Source organism: Takifugu rubripes, chromosome 1 (genome assembly GCF_901000725.2).
Source record: "Takifugu rubripes chromosome 1, fTakRub1.2, whole genome shotgun sequence".
Classification (NCBI taxonomy): Eukaryota; Metazoa; Chordata; class Actinopteri; order Tetraodontiformes; family Tetraodontidae; genus Takifugu; species Takifugu rubripes.
The window spans coordinates 3,868,758-3,886,862 of NC_042285.1; the positions used below are offsets into that span (position 1 = coordinate 3,868,758).

The 18,105-nt window shown below is 46.8% G+C and overlaps 2 protein-coding genes across 5 annotated transcripts in view; one reads left to right on the top strand and one right to left on the bottom strand.

The window, feature by feature from the left end:
* The window catches only part of dock1 (dedicator of cytokinesis 1), a 121,584-nt gene extending 117,776 nt beyond the window's left edge, over positions 1–3,808 (bottom strand). For 2 of the 3 annotated variants that reach the window (XM_003961213.3, XM_029833130.1), the window contains exon 1: positions 3,595–3,807. In XM_003961213.3, coding sequence (XP_003961262.2) covers positions 3,595–3,637 — 43 coding nt within the window. In that variant the 5' untranslated portion in view covers positions 3,638–3,807. Of the gene's footprint in view, positions 1–3,594 lie in introns of all 3 variants that reach the window. The other variant, XM_029833140.1, reaches the window with a different exon arrangement.
* Positions 3,809–6,343: 2,535 nt separating this feature from the next.
* c1h10orf90 (chromosome 1 C10orf90 homolog) lies at positions 6,344–17,580 on the top strand. 2 transcript variants are annotated; one of them, XM_029846503.1, is made up of 11 exons: positions 6,344–6,460; positions 6,539–7,236; positions 8,184–8,250; positions 9,796–9,887; positions 11,109–12,330; positions 13,513–13,659; positions 13,853–13,944; positions 14,035–14,206; positions 15,029–15,092; positions 15,419–15,506; positions 16,884–17,580. In XM_029846503.1, the coding sequence occupies exons 2-11, from the start codon at positions 6,700–6,702 to the stop codon at positions 16,920–16,922; spliced, it is 2,520 nt and encodes an 839-aa protein (XP_029702363.1). In that variant the 5' UTR covers positions 6,344–6,460; positions 6,539–6,699; the 3' UTR covers positions 16,923–17,580. The 2 variants fall into 2 exon arrangements, with proteins under 2 accessions (XP_029702363.1, XP_029702355.1); XM_029846495.1 differs by having other exon boundaries at positions 6,350–7,236.
* Positions 17,581–18,105: the final 525 nt, after the last annotated feature.

Consider the following 18,105-nt stretch of genomic DNA (forward strand, 5'->3'; position numbering starts at 1 on the left):
AATCACAGAAGATGCTAAAAAAGCATTTCCCGCGTTTCCCCCGGGCCCTGTTCAATCAGCGATGTTGTCTCGAGAATATCTTTGATTTCCAAATCCACTACCTTTGACTGGTTTGTTGGCATTTAAAGCTGTAATGAAATTAGCTTAAGGTCAAGAGAGATAGCACTTTAGCATTTCTTTGATGGGCAGATCTTTTATCGTATGAACGGGGGTTTGAGGATGAAGTCGTGCCCTGAGCTCCAAACCTCAATTTCCCTTTGAAAACAGTCAATAATTCCTGGTGCGTGCGGCCGTCTCATGAATGCCGATGACTTCTGTCAATTAACCAGATCGGCGGAGTTAATTCAGGACTGACGGACGGCATTCTAAATGCCTCGCGTTGCTCCTTATCTTTAAACACAATGCAAAAAGCAATTACCGTATTTTCCTGACTATAAGTCACACTTTTTTTTCATAGTTTGTCAGGGGGTGCGACTTGTACTCCGGAGCGTCTTAAATAAATACATTACAGAATTTCACACGTTCGTTATTTTCACACTGACAACCACAAGAGGGCGCTCTAGGCATGTGTGCCTGAGGAACCGAGTTCCTTCAGCGACGCAGAAGAAGAAGCGGTGCTTCGTCTATGGAGTTAGACTTGATTGTTTGGTAAACTTGCTCGGATGCTCTTTATGCTATAGTTATCTGAATAACTGGTAATATGTTACGTTAACAAAGCAGACACGTACTCAGTTCGTTGTGGGTGATGTCGCTGAATTTGTTACGTTAGCATACTGTAACCCCATTGCTAATCGATGCTAATTGCCTTTCAAGATGAAATGTATGTTCTTATCAAATAAATTTCCCCCCCCTAAATGCGACTTATAGTCCAGTGCGACTATCTATTAATATCTATTTTTCTTCGTTATTATGCATTTTTTGGCTAGTGCGACTTAAACTCCGGAGCGACATATAGGATTGGGATTGGAACAGTGCATTCCAGATGTGAACGTATAGCTATCGATGAAGATGACTCATTTTTTTTCCTTGCATCTATTTTTATTATTTAGTGAGTTGCTGAATTCCAAGGCCTAAACTGACCTTATATATGGTGGAGTTTTTGTTGATTATTTATTCAATTCCACTGAACAACCGCTCGATAAAAACACCTTTTCTCCTTCTAATATCTGTACAAACATTCTTGATAAACAAAGAGGAAAAAACTGAATCGCCTGACCTTCAGTCAACACTGGAAAATAATGAAGTTCCATCCTTGCTTCCACTTTTTCTTTAAATTAAATTAATGGACAAACTTTGCCTGGTTTTAAATGGATGCACAACTATGAACACTTGAGCTCATATTGGATGCTAGAGCAACCAGCAGAAAGATGTGCGAGTTTAACCACAACTTTGCACTATAACATGGCTCGAATTTCAAACAACACTAAAGATGGTTATTCACAATGATTCAGCCTCATGGATTTGCTGGTTTAGCAGAAAAGCTTTAGGAAGGAGACAATAACCATTCATTATTGACTCTGCGACAAAAAATAAAGCCTAGAGCAACAAGACAAGTCACAGTGTGACCAAAAGTTTCACTGAAACAGAAATCGGTCCAGGGCGAGCACCGCCAGGAAAGGAGGTCTCACAGTGTGCTCATTAGTGTTCGTGGTCAACACATGAAGTATTCAAAGCACATTGGCAGCGCGTCCCACCAATTCTCCGCTGCAGTGATCTGGCAGCTGCCTCTCCGTCTCTTTCTCCACTAATGACTGATCCCCACGAGAATACTGTCCAAGATGGTCTGAAGAACCTCCCCTTTCAACATCTCATGAATACTTGACCACATACCGCCCCAGTATTTAACAGCGTACATGCAGAGCACATCGCCAACCACGTGTGCCGTCAGCAGCGTGGACCAGACCGAAAATAACTCGCGTCATTTGGAACACACATAGGTGGAGGTGGCTGTGAAAGCGTTGATCTGGTTTCATAAACCCATCAGCATCGCTTGTACAGTTGGTTCTGTTAACGGATGGAGTTAGAAACCCGCACACGGGGTCCATGTGTTGGGCTACACTGCACCCATTAAAAATAACCAGCCATTGTTGTAAAAAGAACAACATAGTTCACAAACTAATAATTTAGTGAATCCCCTTTGAAGTATCCAAGACATCTCCATAAAACCATTATTCCAGGGATTCGGGTGCAGCACACTGTAACGATGAGAGCCGCATCCACAGAAAGCCCAAAAACAATCGAAACACGCAGCCCCCTTTTCATGAAGGTGTGTGGATATTCAAATGTACAGTACATGAGACAAGGCATTGTCGTTGCTACATTGCTACGCTGAATGGATAGAAATAACGCGCATCACAACAGTCAGTTGACAATTTAAAAAAAATTCAGCATGTCCTCCAAACGTTAATTACAGCTTCCAAAACAGCTAATGCTATTAGCCCTCGTAAACACAACCATAAGGGCTAACGAGAAATAAAAAACTGTTGTGTAAACCAAGTGTCGCTTAGAGAAAAAATGTATTCTTTACAGACGCTTTAAGGAAAAACCTGCTTTGATCGCACATCATTACTATGGGCCTCTTCCTGATCACCTGGTTCTGGTCGTCCATTAGTCCACTGACTAACGGACGAGGAAAAAAAACACTGCGAAGATGCAAACATCAATTAGAAAGATACTAACGAAACTAGCCCCCAACCAGCCTGGGGTGTGTATATGTTAGATTTATGAGGTCGTTTGGATTATTCACCATTAAGCTGCATAAACTTTCAGTTGTCTACCATACTGTGGCATTCTTTGGTGAAAACTGCTCTTTTTTTACTTAAAAAAAAAAGCATTTTATTTAATCGAAGGTGCATCAGACCAGAGTTCTGTTCAATTCAGGATCCTGGTTTTGATGATATACTCTTGTTTTCTGATTCCAAGGTGACATCAGGATACTGTTACAATCACTAAGGTTTTACTCCAGCAATACCCTAGGAATATATATTAATATCATGACAGTGGCTCATGTTTTCCTTTTCTAAACTTGTATTTAAAGCCTTAAGCCAACTTAAGCCATCTCAAGCCATCTCCATGCTCATTTGTGCGGTGAAATAATCCCGTGAAAGGAAAAGTGGGAGGCAAACAGGGATGGGTTCGCAGGCGCCAGATTTCACAACATTTTGGGAAGCGGTGAAATAAAAGCGACAACAGCCGCTCCCCACCACTGCTAAAAGGAACAATGAACACCAACAGGCAGCAGATTTGAAAAGTTCCACCCGCGAATCGCCTCCGAGCCGACAGTTAGATGGTGGCGGAGGCCCCACAACACAGGAAACTGCTCTGTAACAAGGCGCGCCTCTTCACAATTCCCAATCTATACACACTCTTCCTCACAATGGACGCGCATTCCTTCTCCAGCGTTTCCCCCTAAACTGGCTAATAAATGCCCTGCAAACTGGACAAGTGCAATCCAGAGCAACTCCACGGTCATTTAATCACCCCCGCGTCCACCTGGGAGACAAAAACACAGCCCGGCTGCAAATCACAAATCCTCCCCAAAGTTGTCTCCGGGAGCTACGTGCTAACGATGGAGCGTGGAACTTTGCTACGTACCAACGCCGTACTTTTCCTTCTTGCTCGGCACCCAGCGAGACATCGTCGGCGTCGGGGCTGCCTCCGGGGCTGTCGTTGGTCCGGCTAGGGGGGAAAAGTCCCGGTGAGTTAGCAGCGGAGTTGTAAGTCTCAGTTTTCCCTCAGCTTTGGGGAGCCACTCCGAGCAGCCATGTTTTTCCACCAGTGACAGGACGCTCCGCAAGGGGGAGGAAGGGATCGCACTTTTTCAGCCTGTGGACGAAACTTCCAGCGCAGCTCCAACCAAAGCGGAAACCGTGAAAGTTTTTTGGGTTGTTTTTTTTTACATCCACCTTTTATGTTGTTGTTTTTGTTTGTCTTTTACTGTAAACTCAGCTTAACAAAGTGTACTGAAGTCGAATTGTTGTAAAAGTTGTGTTTTTTTTATTTCGACGTACCGCACTGCTCCCTTCAAAGTTTTGATTTTGAACATCAAATTTTTAATTTAGTATCCCCGGACGATAATAAAATAGTTTATAACTACTCACTCTCCTCCATTTTTTATTTTCCTGACTCTTTTCAGAATAACAAATTCTTGTCTTACTTGTTTGAATTAATATTTCAGTATTTCATTCGTCTTTACCAGGCATTATTAAAGTCACCTGTCTCTGAATATAATTTCGTTATGGTGTCTTGAAATAAGATTTTTTTTAAAACAAAAAACGGACTCAGTATCTCAATACTGTGAAGCAACTTTCTGCCAGGGGTCTATCTCAATGTAAGTGTGACTATTTCAAATAATCCTTCTTACTTCTTAACTCATGTAATGGCGTCTCCTCATTGGCTGCCCGTTAAATTTAGAATCATTTTTAAAACCCTTCTTTTGACCTACAAGGTCCTCAGAGGCCGAGCTCCATCCTACCTGGAGGAGCTAGTGACACCTTATCTTAGGAGTAGAATGGGGGGCCGAGCATTTAGCTACCAGCCCCTCCTGCTGTGGAACCAGCTCCCTGTCCAGGTATGGGAGGCTGACTCCATCGCTACTTTTAAGATCAAACTTAAAACCTACCTCTTTGAAAAAGCTTATTGTTACTAATTCTGTAGTTTCAGTTACTATCATAGACAGGCAAATTATCATACTTAGGGGGTCGTCTAATCATTAGGTTAACATCTTAGCTATGCTGCTATAGGCTGAGGCTGCTGGGGTCCGGAAACATGATCTCCTGACAGGCCTCTGTCACCCCACAGGGTCATCCTCTCCTCTCCCTCTCCCTCTCCCTCTCCCTCTCCCTCTCCCTCTCCCTTTCCCTCTCCTTTCCTCTCCCTCTCCTTCTCCCTCTCCTTCTCCCTCACCTCTCTTCTCCCTCTCCTCTCCTCTCCTCTCCTCTCCTCTCCTCTCCCCTCTTTGCCCAGCCGGCCATCAGCAGGAGGGTCCTCCTACATGAGCCTGGTCCTGCTCAAGGTTTCTTCCTGTTAAAGGGGAGTTTTTCCTTGCCACTGTTGCTTGTCTGGGGTTAGGCCCTGGGATTCTGGAAAGCGCCTTGAAACAATTTTGTATAAGATGCTATATAAATAAAGATTGATTTGATTTGATTTACCAAATTCTGAGGTACAGCCACCTGTTGGTGTGTGTTTCACATGAGTGCAATTTGTCTCCAGCTTTTGCTTGATATTTTGTAATTCCTCTAAAGTACTGAGTACTGAAATGTTTTTCAAACACATTTAATCCTCTTGCCTGGAAATGAACGCTCAGTAATTGTTATGACTTGGAAATTTTACTGTTGTGTTTTAATGTTTACAGATTTTTTTGATTAACTCAATCAGTTTTTCTAATTACATGTGTATTCCTTTTGTATGTACATATGGAGCCAAACGGGGACATTTTAAAATCAGACTCAAAATAAAAGACTTAAACCCACTCGCCTTTAAACCCGATCTTCATCCATCTGAATTATGTTGATTTGCATCTTGTAAAGGCATCGTTAGATAAATTTAGGGCCTTGTTCCCTTTTTAATCCACTCCTTAGACCTGGTAACATGCCTGCTATGTTGGAGTCATACCAGCAGATAGCGCTACCACTTTGAAACACGCTGCCTTTTGGCGTACTTTCCTAATTGATTTTAATCACATTTGTTTTGGGGGGGTTTGACGCAACTTCCCGACTTGTGTTGCGAGTTGTTTACATACAAATGCCTTGAAAATATCAACCCCCTTTGCAGATTTTGTCAGTTGCTCGTAAATAAAGTCTGTTGCCTCCACCTCCAGGCAACTGACCCCTGGCTTATAAATACCCTTCATTTGTGCATTGTGGGACATCATGTGGGTCACAGTTATTTATCCAAGAGGACACTGGCCCATTTTTTAATCCGGTCTCGCTTAAGTCACATGTCCTGAGACTTCACGATAGCTGTGCCTCATCATCAGCCACCAACCACGAGATCACAGCGAAGAGCAGAAACCAGGGATTCAACAGAGGATTTCTCAAGAAGCAAGTGACTCATGAAATGACATGGATAATCTGCTCATTAGTGACGCCCTATCATTTGTAAGGATGTCTGAACGTTTTTAATTGCCACTCTTATACACAGGACGATGGTGTTATCACCGTAAATGAACCCAAAGTTAGACGTTATCATTAAAATTCTTGGCTATGTTCTTTGTTAGTTGAAATCCTATTACATCAAGCCAAGAATCAACAAGTATTTTTCTTCCCCCCTCATCTCCGAACCCGCCCCCTCTGTCTCCAGCTATCTCTCTGTATTGAATGTTCAGCTCTAGTTCTCAGTAAGTCTTTTGTTCCCGAAGATCCTCCACACTGCCTGACTGGAGACAGTACCCACCAGCACCTAGTTTATGTCAAGAACAAGGAGCATTCACTTTCTAAAACCTGAGGACAAGAGAACGCTGGTCAGTTTAAAGAAACCAGGGATTAAAAGCTTGATTTTTACACATTTTTTCCTTCTTTTTCTTTCCCGTCCCCCACAGATCCACAACAGAGATGAACTTCAACGTTCTTGGAGTCAACGGTTCCTCGGAGTGTACGTCTCATGTGCTTCATTGGTGGGACTTACCTTCAGTGTAAAGGGCCTGCATGCACCGTGGTCTGAAACTTGATAGCTGTGGTAGGTTACCTGATCACCGGGAGGATGACTCTCCGCAGGCCAGCTGCCCACCTACGCAAGCCTCCAGCCTGGAGGAGATCAGAATATGAGTCTAACTGGGAGAGCTTGATGGCAGAGGAAGGAGAATTTTCCAGCATCTATCGCCCTCCACGTGCCGCTCGGCCACAGAGTGCCATAGAGGGAGGCCAGTTGGACAGCTGGCTGAAGCACCTGCAGAGGATGCAGAATGAGCTCCTCAGAGTTCAGGATCAGGTCCCGGTGTTGAAAGAGCCCACGGGACATGGCTGCAAGCAGACTTTCAGCGGGAGTTCCTCCTCCTGCGGGAGTCCCAGGTTGCAGAGCTCGTACGGCAGCCAGGAGTCCCTCCAAACCGGGCAGTTATCTCCTCCAGAGCGCCAAGGAAGCTGGGAAAAAGCTCGTATCACACAAGTCGGCAAGAGGGAGCAGGCTCAGCTAAGCTGCATCGCTCCAGTCAAAATCGGGTGGCTGCCGATCCAAAGACGAGTGACAGTGGCAGCTGATTCCAAACACAGACACTTCTTGGATAATTCAGCTAGCCAGGTAAAGAACCTCAACAAATACTTTTTTTTTTCATTTCAACAAAGGAATGTCCTTCAGAATGTCCTTCAGTGTCTGTTCTCTAGCATGGCAACCATTCAGAGAAGGCGCAATAGGTACTGGGCGAATATACTGGATTTTGGCACGTTATGACACTTATTTATTGTTAGCTCTGCGAGTCTGCAGGTAAGCCAGCAATGCAGGCACGCTTAGGACCGCGCTCACACACTCAGTACCATGGAGAACCATTGGTAGTCAAGTCTCATTCGCCAAGGGAGGAGGCAAAGCTCCAGCATCCTTTGAAAACAGCTTACTCTGCAGGAGCCTGGCACATTCACAACAGTTTACGACTCATTTTAGAGCCATAGCGGCAGATATAGAGCCTTTTTTCGGCCTCAGAGGCCGTAAGTCAATGTGCAGAGAACATTTGATGGGAAGCGTGCCAAGAGAACTGGTAATATTACTTCATAATCAATATCTTGCTGTTTGGTATCAGGTTGCCCAAAATTAAGTGTGAAAAGTGCATTATGAGTCTTTGCTAAAAGAAAAAAAAAGCTATATTACATTAGGGTAATGTCTATTAGCCTAAACTTAGCTTTCAGTGGACGCAGTTTTGAAATATTATGCTTATCAGAGTAGTCTACATGATTTGTTTAGGGGATATACACATAATGGCTTCATTTGCTAAGGGTTAGAAGAAAATCAATTTCACTGTCATGGCTGTCCTGTAAATAGCAGCCAATAGCTGCCAGTTGAGCTGTACTGAGCTCAAAGACTAGAGAGCAACACCAAAGCTGGAGCTGGCTTCCTGAAGACTGAGCAGTGACCAGATCTTCAGCACAGAAAGAGGCCTATCACTTCAGCCTATAGCTGAAAAAGCAAATAACCAGGTGGTATCGACGCAGGGCTAAATTCACGTTTTGCGTCTTTAATGGGTCTTTACTTTACAGGTCAAATTAAAACAACCCATTACTCCAACAATTCAGACCAATCAAGTCACAGCCAACAGCCGCAAGGGTATGTATGCTGCACAACATTCCACTTTGATTCCAGCAAATGCACACGGTTCCTCCGCCCATGCACAAAGCATAGTTCCATTTGATCCCAAATGGACCACTAATGGAGGGGGCGGGCCGGTCGCTTTACCTGGGCAATCTCTTTAAACAACACTCAAGCGTTCCCGATTGTACTGACACAGGAGTGCAGGTGAGAGCTGCCGAGAAGCTTTAAAAAAAAAAGCAGAAAGCCTAGGAGGGAGATAAGGAGAGATGCAGACTGATCGGCACAAGAGGCCCACACGCTGCAGGCTTGATCTGAGGTTTGATCTCCCAACCTTGTCCTTGTTTGTTCATAGATTATTCTGGCAGGTCTCAGGCTGCCTGCAGAAATCAAAGCCATCCATTCACGGCGGCAGGAACACCGAGAGAGAGAGAGAGAGCAGATGTTTGGAGAAGCATAAAAACCATCAGATAGAAGCTACTCGCTGTGGCATAATAACACATATAATCATCTCAGGCATCTCGTGGCACATGTGCTGTTTCAGAACCAAACTGCTGTGATTGATTTCTCAAGCTACCTCATTGATTAACACCCTCCATCTGCATTCCTGTTAATGCTCCCACCTCAAACAAGAATAAGACGATCAGAGGTGTTTTGTCAACAGAGAGGCGGTTGCACCCCCGCCTCCCCCCGTCTTGTCTTTTTATCCTGCTGTTTTTGCCGAGAGCCCCCGCGATCAAAGCCGCCGCAGACGCTCGGTGGCCTCTGGGCTTCTGAAAGTCACATTTAACAGACTCAAATAGGCCCGATGTTAATGAACACAAAATTGGGGGGGGGGGGGGGATGAAAACTTGGACTGGTGGGTTCTTAATCTTTAGACAGGCTGAGTAATTCTCAGCCTGATCACGCTCAACAAACTCACGAGGGCGAGGAAGAAATGGCTACTTCACCGAAGGTTCTCACCTCTTTCCTTTTCTGTGGGATACTGAAGTCAGCTGTTGATGGAGGGAGGGTTATTTGAGCTTGCTTAATGTGGGATAATGAGAGTGGCGCTGAGAGGCGGAGTCTGGCCCTTCAGTGGGAAAGAAATGAGATGTCTGCAGATGCTGACAGGTAGAAGGACGCGTCAGGAAGGCCGTGACAGCCTCAAACAGCTCTAATCAGGGCTTTGGTCTCCCTTTTGTTTTGTTCCATAACAGCAATCCCCCCCAAAACAACAACACATCATCTACGCGGTACTCGAGGGTTCTCCCAAAGCGAGAACCAGTCACCATGGCAACAGCAGCAGGTGTATATCCAGCCACGGTGGTGTGTGTGTGTTGGGGGGGGGTGGAGTTATCCGACAGAGCTGAAAGGCAGACAAAGTTTGCTGTGTCTCCCGGGGAAGAAGAGAAGTGGCTCACGGGTGGCGGCAGACTCACGCTGCTGTGCTAACGTCAATTATTGACAGTGTCAACACGGCTTGGGCGTGAGTGCGTGCGGGCAGAAAAGGGGAAGCGAGGGAGACGCCGTCCTTTCTGAGGGAATGTGACAGCAGATTATTTGTTTGGCCTTGAAATGTAGATGATGAGGTGGAGCGACGTCAGAGGGCTCTGAAGGAAGGAGGTGTGAAGACGCAGCAGACGCCCGATCGGGACCCTCCGGTTACTCCGCAGGTACCTGAAACCACCTCTGTCATGACATTCACTCTTATTTAGTCACATGGTATAGCATGGTTTAGCCATGGTATAGCATGGTTTAGCCATGGTATAGCATGACTGATCCATTGAAAGTTTGTCTGCTGGGGTACCAGCACCTTTCCTGAAGGCTTGTTTCTTCAATTTTCTGAGACAAAAGCAAAAACAAAGGAGCAAAGCTTCTCGTATTTCATCTCCTCCTGCTTATTCCGAGGCCTGATTTATGCAGTCGAGGCTGCCAAAGGTCTGGTGGCGTCTAGCCTTGAGAATAGAGATTACAAGAATTGAACAACTGCGCCCGGACCCCCTCTCATTTAAGCTGTCTGCCAGGGAGCAAAATGGATATTTCACAACCACGACCCGCACCGTCACAAATAGAATCATGGAAATTAAAATCCCAAAAACAAATCCAATATTCTGCAAGGCCCGGGAAGGGGTGTCTTCACATGTCAGAGGGGAAGCATAAACAAAGGACAAGCTTCTGTAAACATCATCATGCATGCAGAACAAACACGGAGCTGTCATTAATTACAAGGCTCTGCTGCTTTATGGGCTCGCAGATGTCAAGTTAATTCTTCCTTTTAAGGCATTAACATGCTGGACAATCGTATGTGCTGGTATTTGACACTGCTCTTTTTAAAAATGATTATGTATCTATAAATCTCAGTTTTTGTTTAGGATTTCAATTCTACATGAGGAGGCGTTTCCCAGCATGCACCTACAACACAGCTGCATCTCTCCATGCTCCATAAAGATAAATAAATTAGAACCCTCCGGCCCAAAGACCAGAGGACTCGTTTCTATCTGCTTTTCGCCTCTCGTTGTCGACCTGGTCTCATTGGGATTCTGTGAGGGAAAAGTCACACTGTGCACCGCCTTTGGCTGCTGCGGCTTCCATTTCTGCCGGGGCACTGGCTGTGTCAGGCATGGGGAGAGTCATCTGACTGCAGAACAAACAGCAAAGCCTGGAAGAAAAACAGCTGATGTAACATTACAGCCTCGTCGTCGTTAGAGGGTTACACGCCATGTCGACACTGCCGTTATTGTGCTTTTTCACTGGAAAACAGGGCCAGAACGGCGGCGTGCTGCATAGCTTCTGTTGTTAATGACGGTTTAGCTAGTGGTAGGTGGAGGAAGGGCTGTTTTCATGCAGATGGAAGTATGTTTGTAACTTCTGTCTCATTCATCCTCACGCTGCAGGTGCCAGAAAAGAGGAGCTTTCTGGCTAACGTGGTGAGCAGGTCTGTGAGCTGGCAGGCGCTGAGGAGAGGCTGGAACGCCAACAGGGGGTCAGCTGTCCCTGGAGGCAGCCAAGCCAGTCAACTCCCCACAGGGACCAACAGGAAGTTCCCTTTGATGACAACAAATAGCCCACAGCCCGACGAGTGTGCTGCATGCGGAACAACTTCGGCAGACCCCTGTAAATCACACCTGCAAGGGACAGACAGACCATCTACCCCAAGTGGTGTTCAGCTTGTAAGGGCCACAGCCCCGGCGTACAGAACCGGCAGCTCCTCGGAACCTTCACACGCTCAAAGGAGCTCTGCGGTGACCACCATCATCCCCCAGAACAAAGCTGGCATCTCCTCCATCACCATCTCCTCCAGGAAAGTCAGCAGATCCGAAAGCTTTTCAGGCACCGACACCAACAAACCGTCCCCTTCCCCACAGCACGCCCGAAACCAGGCCATGGATTCGAGCCCCGGCCAGTTCACGGTGCAGAGAAGAGCCACCATAGTCAAAGTGACGGAACGGAGGGTGATGTCCAGCCCTGCGCCCAGCACTGAAGGCGCCAGGGCACCGCCGGCTCACCAGGTTGTGGACACAGTCGTCCACAGACGGAAAGCGACCATCATCAAGGTGACGGAGCGCAGGGAGAGTTACGGCGGGTCCAAAGGGGGTCCTGAATCTAGGCCCAAGCATCCAGAGTACAGGCATAGCTTCGCAGGAGACCACCAGCCATCACACAACGCAGCGCCTTCCTATCAGGGTTCCACAAAGCTGTCAGACACGGCCCCAGAACCGAACAGGTCCACTGCTAGCATAGGCGGTGGGATGCTACATCGCTCCACCTTGAGCCTTATTGTCAGCAGCCCGCCCGCCATAGCAGCTGCCCCTCCCTCACAACCATCACTCAGGGCAGCAGGGCAGAGCTCGCGCCGCCAGCAGAGGCCGGCCAGCTGCTATGGAGACGTCTGTGGGTACGCCGAAGCAAGGAGACGCAGCTCTGAGCTGGCGCGGGAGGCCCAGACGGCTCCTGTGCACCCCAGCGGCGGTCCCATCAGCCCTCCAGCAGATGCGAAAGCAGCAGGTCAGTTAGTGGCAAGCACCTTTGAGCCAAACGGAGGTGACACAGAAAGATCGCGAGCGGAGACGGAAGAGAGGAGAATGTCCCCCAGCCTCACTCTCATCAAAGCTCCAGGTAGGACTCGGCGTCCCCCCTCTGCCGCTCCTTGTTAGTCCTCGCTCCGCATTTGTCTCTGATCTTTATTTTCAAAGAAAAGCGAGGCCCCAAATATGCGGCTCCTTTGTGCCGCTTCAGACAGAAGTTACTGCAGACGTGCTTCAGCATTCAGGGGGCGAGCTGTCAGGTTTTGTATTGTCCCTCACCTTTGATGTCTCATTGATAGGAATAATTGGACGCTTTATCTGCCAGCCCGAGTGCAACTGATAGCACGTCCTCCTCAGAGAGCATCGTCACAGACGCCCCGTCAGACGTGATTTCGCTCTCGCCTCCTCTCTTATTCTTCACAAGCTGAGGAAGACGCTGAAAATGGGCCGTTCGCACATCTTCCGATGAATTTTCCCCAGCCAGAAAAGCCACCGAAGCTCTTCCATCTGCTTTGCTGGCACCATGGTTTCTGGGGTTAGCTTTGTTTTTCTCCTGACCTGAGGCGATTTCATTAGAGCGAAGATGATGATGACGACGATGGCGACGTTCTGAGCTGGCTTGATGCTCCTGTTGCTCTCGTACGAGCGTCACGACCTCACGCTACTCAATAATCAATCTCACGAACAATTTTAAGTTTTCCCATCTCTCATGGGACATATTTTCCTGTAGACAGAGCGGCCTAGAGGCAAGAGAAGCAAACTTGTGACCAAGCCTGACCCATATCTGAGAACCAGCAGGGCGGGACCATGGACATGCTTCCCGTCTCCATTCACATTTAGATTTACCCATAGTTTATGCACGCTAGTCTTGCTTCTGAGCTACGCTAACTGAATGGCGCAGGAAAGGCATGTTTTATGATAACTGTGGGGACTTCAAGTGAGCACTTTACCCCAAAGTCCCCCCAGTAAACTCCAGCTGTTGGAAAACGCTAAATATTCAGACAGAAAAGTGACTTAAAGAGGGCGTCTGCTTCACAGCATGTGATTCTTGATTCACGACGCCTTTCCTCCGTGTAAAATTATTAATTATTCTTTAATGACATTCATTAACTGTGTCATCTATTAATTACAGAGGCCGGGGGCAGGCGTGATTGAAATTCATTTCTTTGATAGAGAAGCTCCGTGGACGGAGGGGGGGGGGGGGGGGGGGGCGTCTTTGCTGGGCGGAAGGCGGCGTTGAGTGTTCATCCCTCACCCTTCTGTTGTGTTTCAGATCTACAGTCCAGCCAGTCTCCAGAGGAGGTGCTGGCCCTCAACGCCGCCGCCATCATCGCAAACATCAAGCTCCAGAGACAACTCAGTAGGAGGACGAGTGTCCCTTCAGAGACGGACTCGTCTGCCCGACCTCAGGGAACCTCAGGTGCTATTCCTACTTCCCTCCGCTCGTATTTCATCATCAAAGTGGCGTGAAACTCCTGCTGGTCGCACGGCTCCTGCACATTGAGCCTGTTTGATCCAGAACAGTGATGCTTCAGACGCCACCCGTCCCTGTGCGTGCAGCCCGGCCAGGTGCAGGAAACACTCTGATCGCCTCTGCCTTGTTGTTGTGACAGCTGATGGGCAGCGTCCAGATGGGAGGGAACCGCAGCAGCAGAACCAGCCCCACGCTGCCTTTGGTCCGGAACCATGGAGCTGCTCCCTGCAGGTGAGTTCAGCTCAAGCTGCGACGCAACAGAAAGGTCTCCAAGCAGGATATTTCCTAAATGTTCAGAATGCTATCACTTTCATCGGACAGGAAGCTCTGCAGAGGTCCCGACCGGACTTCATCACCCGCTCCCAGGGTAGACTGCGAGAGCTGGAGCGGAGGAGACTAGAGAGGAGGGAGCTGGGGGGCTCCTCAGCTGGTGCTGGACGGAGGAGAGTCCACAGGGGTCGACCTGCTCCTCCTCCTCCTCCTCCTCACAATGGTACCACGTCCGCACACACACGGATAACTTTGTTTTGACCATTATATTTATTAATATTTACGAAGAAAGCTGCCGAGCAATCGTGAAATACCAACTGCTCGTATTCAGCTTTTCCTTGAACCCCCAAAACAGAAAAAACACCAGGGAAATCTGACCTACAGATCGGAAACTGTGACATTGAAGGATTCTGGCTCGACTGTATGAAATGTATTCTAGAGCTGTCACTGTGACTTGAGCTGTGGCTCAGCGGCTGAAATGCACTTGAAGTTACAAGACAAATGGCTCCAGTCCAGATTGATACATATATACAGTATAAGAGCGACTCGATTGAATAACAAGGCTTCTTATTAATTGCCTACTTTTGAATTCAGTTGAGATATTTCTGCATCCTTCAGCTGCCATTAAGCCCTTGACGCAGTGCTCTTTCTAATCAGCTTTACCTTCAGAGAGCCAGAAGGCACATCAGCTCCAACCTGGACCGGCTTTTCTCTTTTATTGGGCATCTTTTCCTGCCCTCTACTGGCCATAGAGTAAAACTACACCAGTGCCGACAACAACTGGGAGCGCCTCGAAATGTTACAGCTCCATAAATATCACAAAACAGAATTGATCTTGAGATCAGTCTCATAAATCGATTGATATTTAATAACTGAAATCGGTAGAGGTGGTCTTAATGGTAAGGATGCAAATATATTTGTTTATAATGCAGTTCTCATCACAGGTGCGTTCCGTTTGCTGAGAAATGATCATAATCTGTGTGTTTGTGTGTGTGTGTGTGTGTGTGTGTGTGTGTGTGTGTGTGTGTGTGTGTGTGTGTTCCAGATAACCTTTTCAAACCAGGAGATAGGGCCACTAGAGGGAAAGAAATGCCACTCAGATCTAAACGGTGAGTTACATTTCAGTCTCTTCTTGCAGACACGGCCTCTTTGTTGGCAGGTTTGTCCTTATCTGTTGTATTACTTTCCCACATGGCAGCAGGACCACTATCTCTGACAAATTTGACATCACTGATACGAGATTTTCTTTTCTCTCTCCCTTTTCCTGGTTATTTGGTTCCTTTCCAAGTGTTGGTTTGATGATGCAGAAACGTTGCCGTTCAATATGCACGCACCAGCAAGCACGATGCGTTTCTGAGCCATTTCAAGAGGCTTTTAAAGAGTAAAACAGAAAAAACAAATTCTAAAATCCATCATTAATAACTCCACGCTGCAGAACGGTGGCAGAGGTGAGGAAGAAAGAGGAGGAGAGGAAGAAGGAGCTGTGTCTGAGCAACAGACAACGAATGGAGCTTTTCAAAAAGGTAATCTTGATCATTTTGCATCGCCACACACACACAAACGCCCAATAAAATCCTGACTGACCTGCAGTCAGACATCATTCAACACCGCACCAGCGGATTGTTTATCCCCTAAAGCTTCCACAGTTTTCAACACTGCCAAGTTTTTTCCGTATCAATTTGTCTGATTTATGTGCTGAGTGCAACCATAAAATTGAGTGAAAACTTGTAGCACCATTACAGGGCTGCATTTGACAGATGTGTGGAATAACAACTCTGTAGCAACATGCTAATATAGGCAGCACATCCATCAATCTATCAGTAAAGCAAACTCTGACAGAAGCGTCTTCATGTTCCAACACTCAGCTCTTTATTTTAACACAAAGCCTTCAGTTTAATGTGCATCTGCCTGTACGTGCTATATGTGAGGACAGCATTCTTCAGGCATTGAAAAAAGAAGGAGAATGAACATGAAATACCTTTTCAAATACCTTTGGAAGAACAGATTTTATAGGCAAGAACAACTAGAACAACAATAACAGGTTTCATTATGATGGACAATAAAAGGTGAGATTGCATGTGGTTAATTTTAAAGTGACAAATGGTGCACCACTTGAGTGTGGAGGCCAGTGACAATAATGTTTTTAACCACCTTTTAACCACTGGGCTTGTGTAAAAGAACGTTATACGCATTTAAAAACTGATTGTTATGGTGTCACAATACATGATAGCACCTTAAAATGATCAACATTGGTAATTTTGTAAGTATATTTACAAATTATTTTTCGATTTTATTGAATGATTTATCTAGATTAAAAAAAAATACCATTGTAATAAACTCTACACGACTAAACTTCCCCATAACAACGTCCACTAGAGGGCAGCATTGTCAAATATTTACATATTCCTCTCGTTATCGAAAGGAAGTTTGCTTTTAGAGTTTGATTTTTAGAAATGCGGGGGGAAAAAACCTCCAGCTTACAGGCATTTTAAACACAGGAGGTGGTATTATTTATCTTTCCCTTGACCCATTTTTGCTGTTCTTTCCCCGCACGTCTTCAGTTCTTATCGACCGCAGCAAATGATGATAATAAACTGTCAACCGTCTCATTGTTCTCCATTTTTGAGGCTTGTATTCCTGATGAAACAAAAGGGCCTTGATGGCAGCAAATGCTCCGGAGCAGTGGCACCATTCAACACATCTGCTCCACCCACGCTGCTGTTGTGGCAAATGGTGGGAGGGTGAGGGGGGGGGGGGGGGGGGGGGGGGGAGGGCAGTGTCTGGAAGAAGAGTGGAGGGCTGGAGCCGCTCTTTTCAGCTGGACTGGAGCAGAACACATTCAGCTTTTGTCGACAGCCGCAGCAGCCCTCCTGTAATGCGGATTCACTTTGCTTTTGCAGAGGCTGTTGGATCAGATTCTGCAGAGAAACAACAGCTGAGAGACTGACAGAGGCCTGATGAGGTGAACCAGGGCCCTGCCGGCCCCAGAACCGGCCCGTCCGCGGGTCGTGATTTAGCTGTCGCTGCCTTTCCTCTCGTTTCACATCAGCCTCAACATCTGCTCCTCTGAAAGATAAAACCAGGGCGATCCTTCAAAACCCCAGGAAGTCGCCCGTGTTTTGAAGGCTTTTCCAGAGTCGCTGAAGGATAAAAAAGCCCCAAAAACGACCTTAAACTGTTTCCACATGAATAACCAACATGCTGAGACCCACTTTTCTCTCCATATAGTCCACAAATCCTGCAAAAGGTGTGGATTCATTTTGATAAATAAGCGGAGCAGCGCAGTTCTGGATGGAAGCGGCTTTTATCAAACGTGCTGGAAACATCTTAGGATGTTGCCGAGGAGGTCTAAACAGGCTGTGACATCACGCCTCGGTTTTCTGCTCTTCGTCTCCTCAACACGCCGTCTGATCCCCCCTTTTAACGCCGAATCCAAGTCGGCGCTATCTTCCTCCCCCTCGATTGTGAACGGCCTCTCTTTCCAGGATCCGTGAAGTGGTGATAAAGCACTGATCCCTCACATGATCCCATGTGATGCGGAGCGGTGAAATAAGACAGGATCCTTCATTATCCTCCTCCAGAGCTGCCTGCCTCATTAGAAACACAGAGGAAGTGGGCCCTGCTGTCATTGGGTGCCGGCTATTAGATGGTGAGATGGAGGAATGTGACCTTCTCTTGGGGAAAAACCCCTGGTAATGGACAGTTGGGCTGTGAATGGAGCTTTTGTCCGCGTCTCATGATGGACGGGGGTTCTGCCACCTCAGATTTCGGTTTATGCGTGTGACAGGAGGGCGAACGCCGTCATGCGTAAACGTGATGAGCCGGGCCCAAATCAGAACTGAGAAGTGTGTTTATTTTTGGAATCGCGGAGAGGAGCGCCGTCGTCTTGTTTCCTGCCTTTGGCTTGACAAAAGGTTCTTTTTTACTTCCACACGAATCGCGCTCATTAAATCTGAAATGGTCTTTATTGTTGCCATTGTCCCGGTGAACTTGCAGACAACAGAAAGTCCACGTTAAGGTCACCACCCCGCTCCAGACATTACCAGCTCCCTCCCAGCCTCTCCTGGTTCCGGAAAACAAAGTTTAGCTCTGTGGGATCCCAGCAGAATGTCGTGTTCCTGT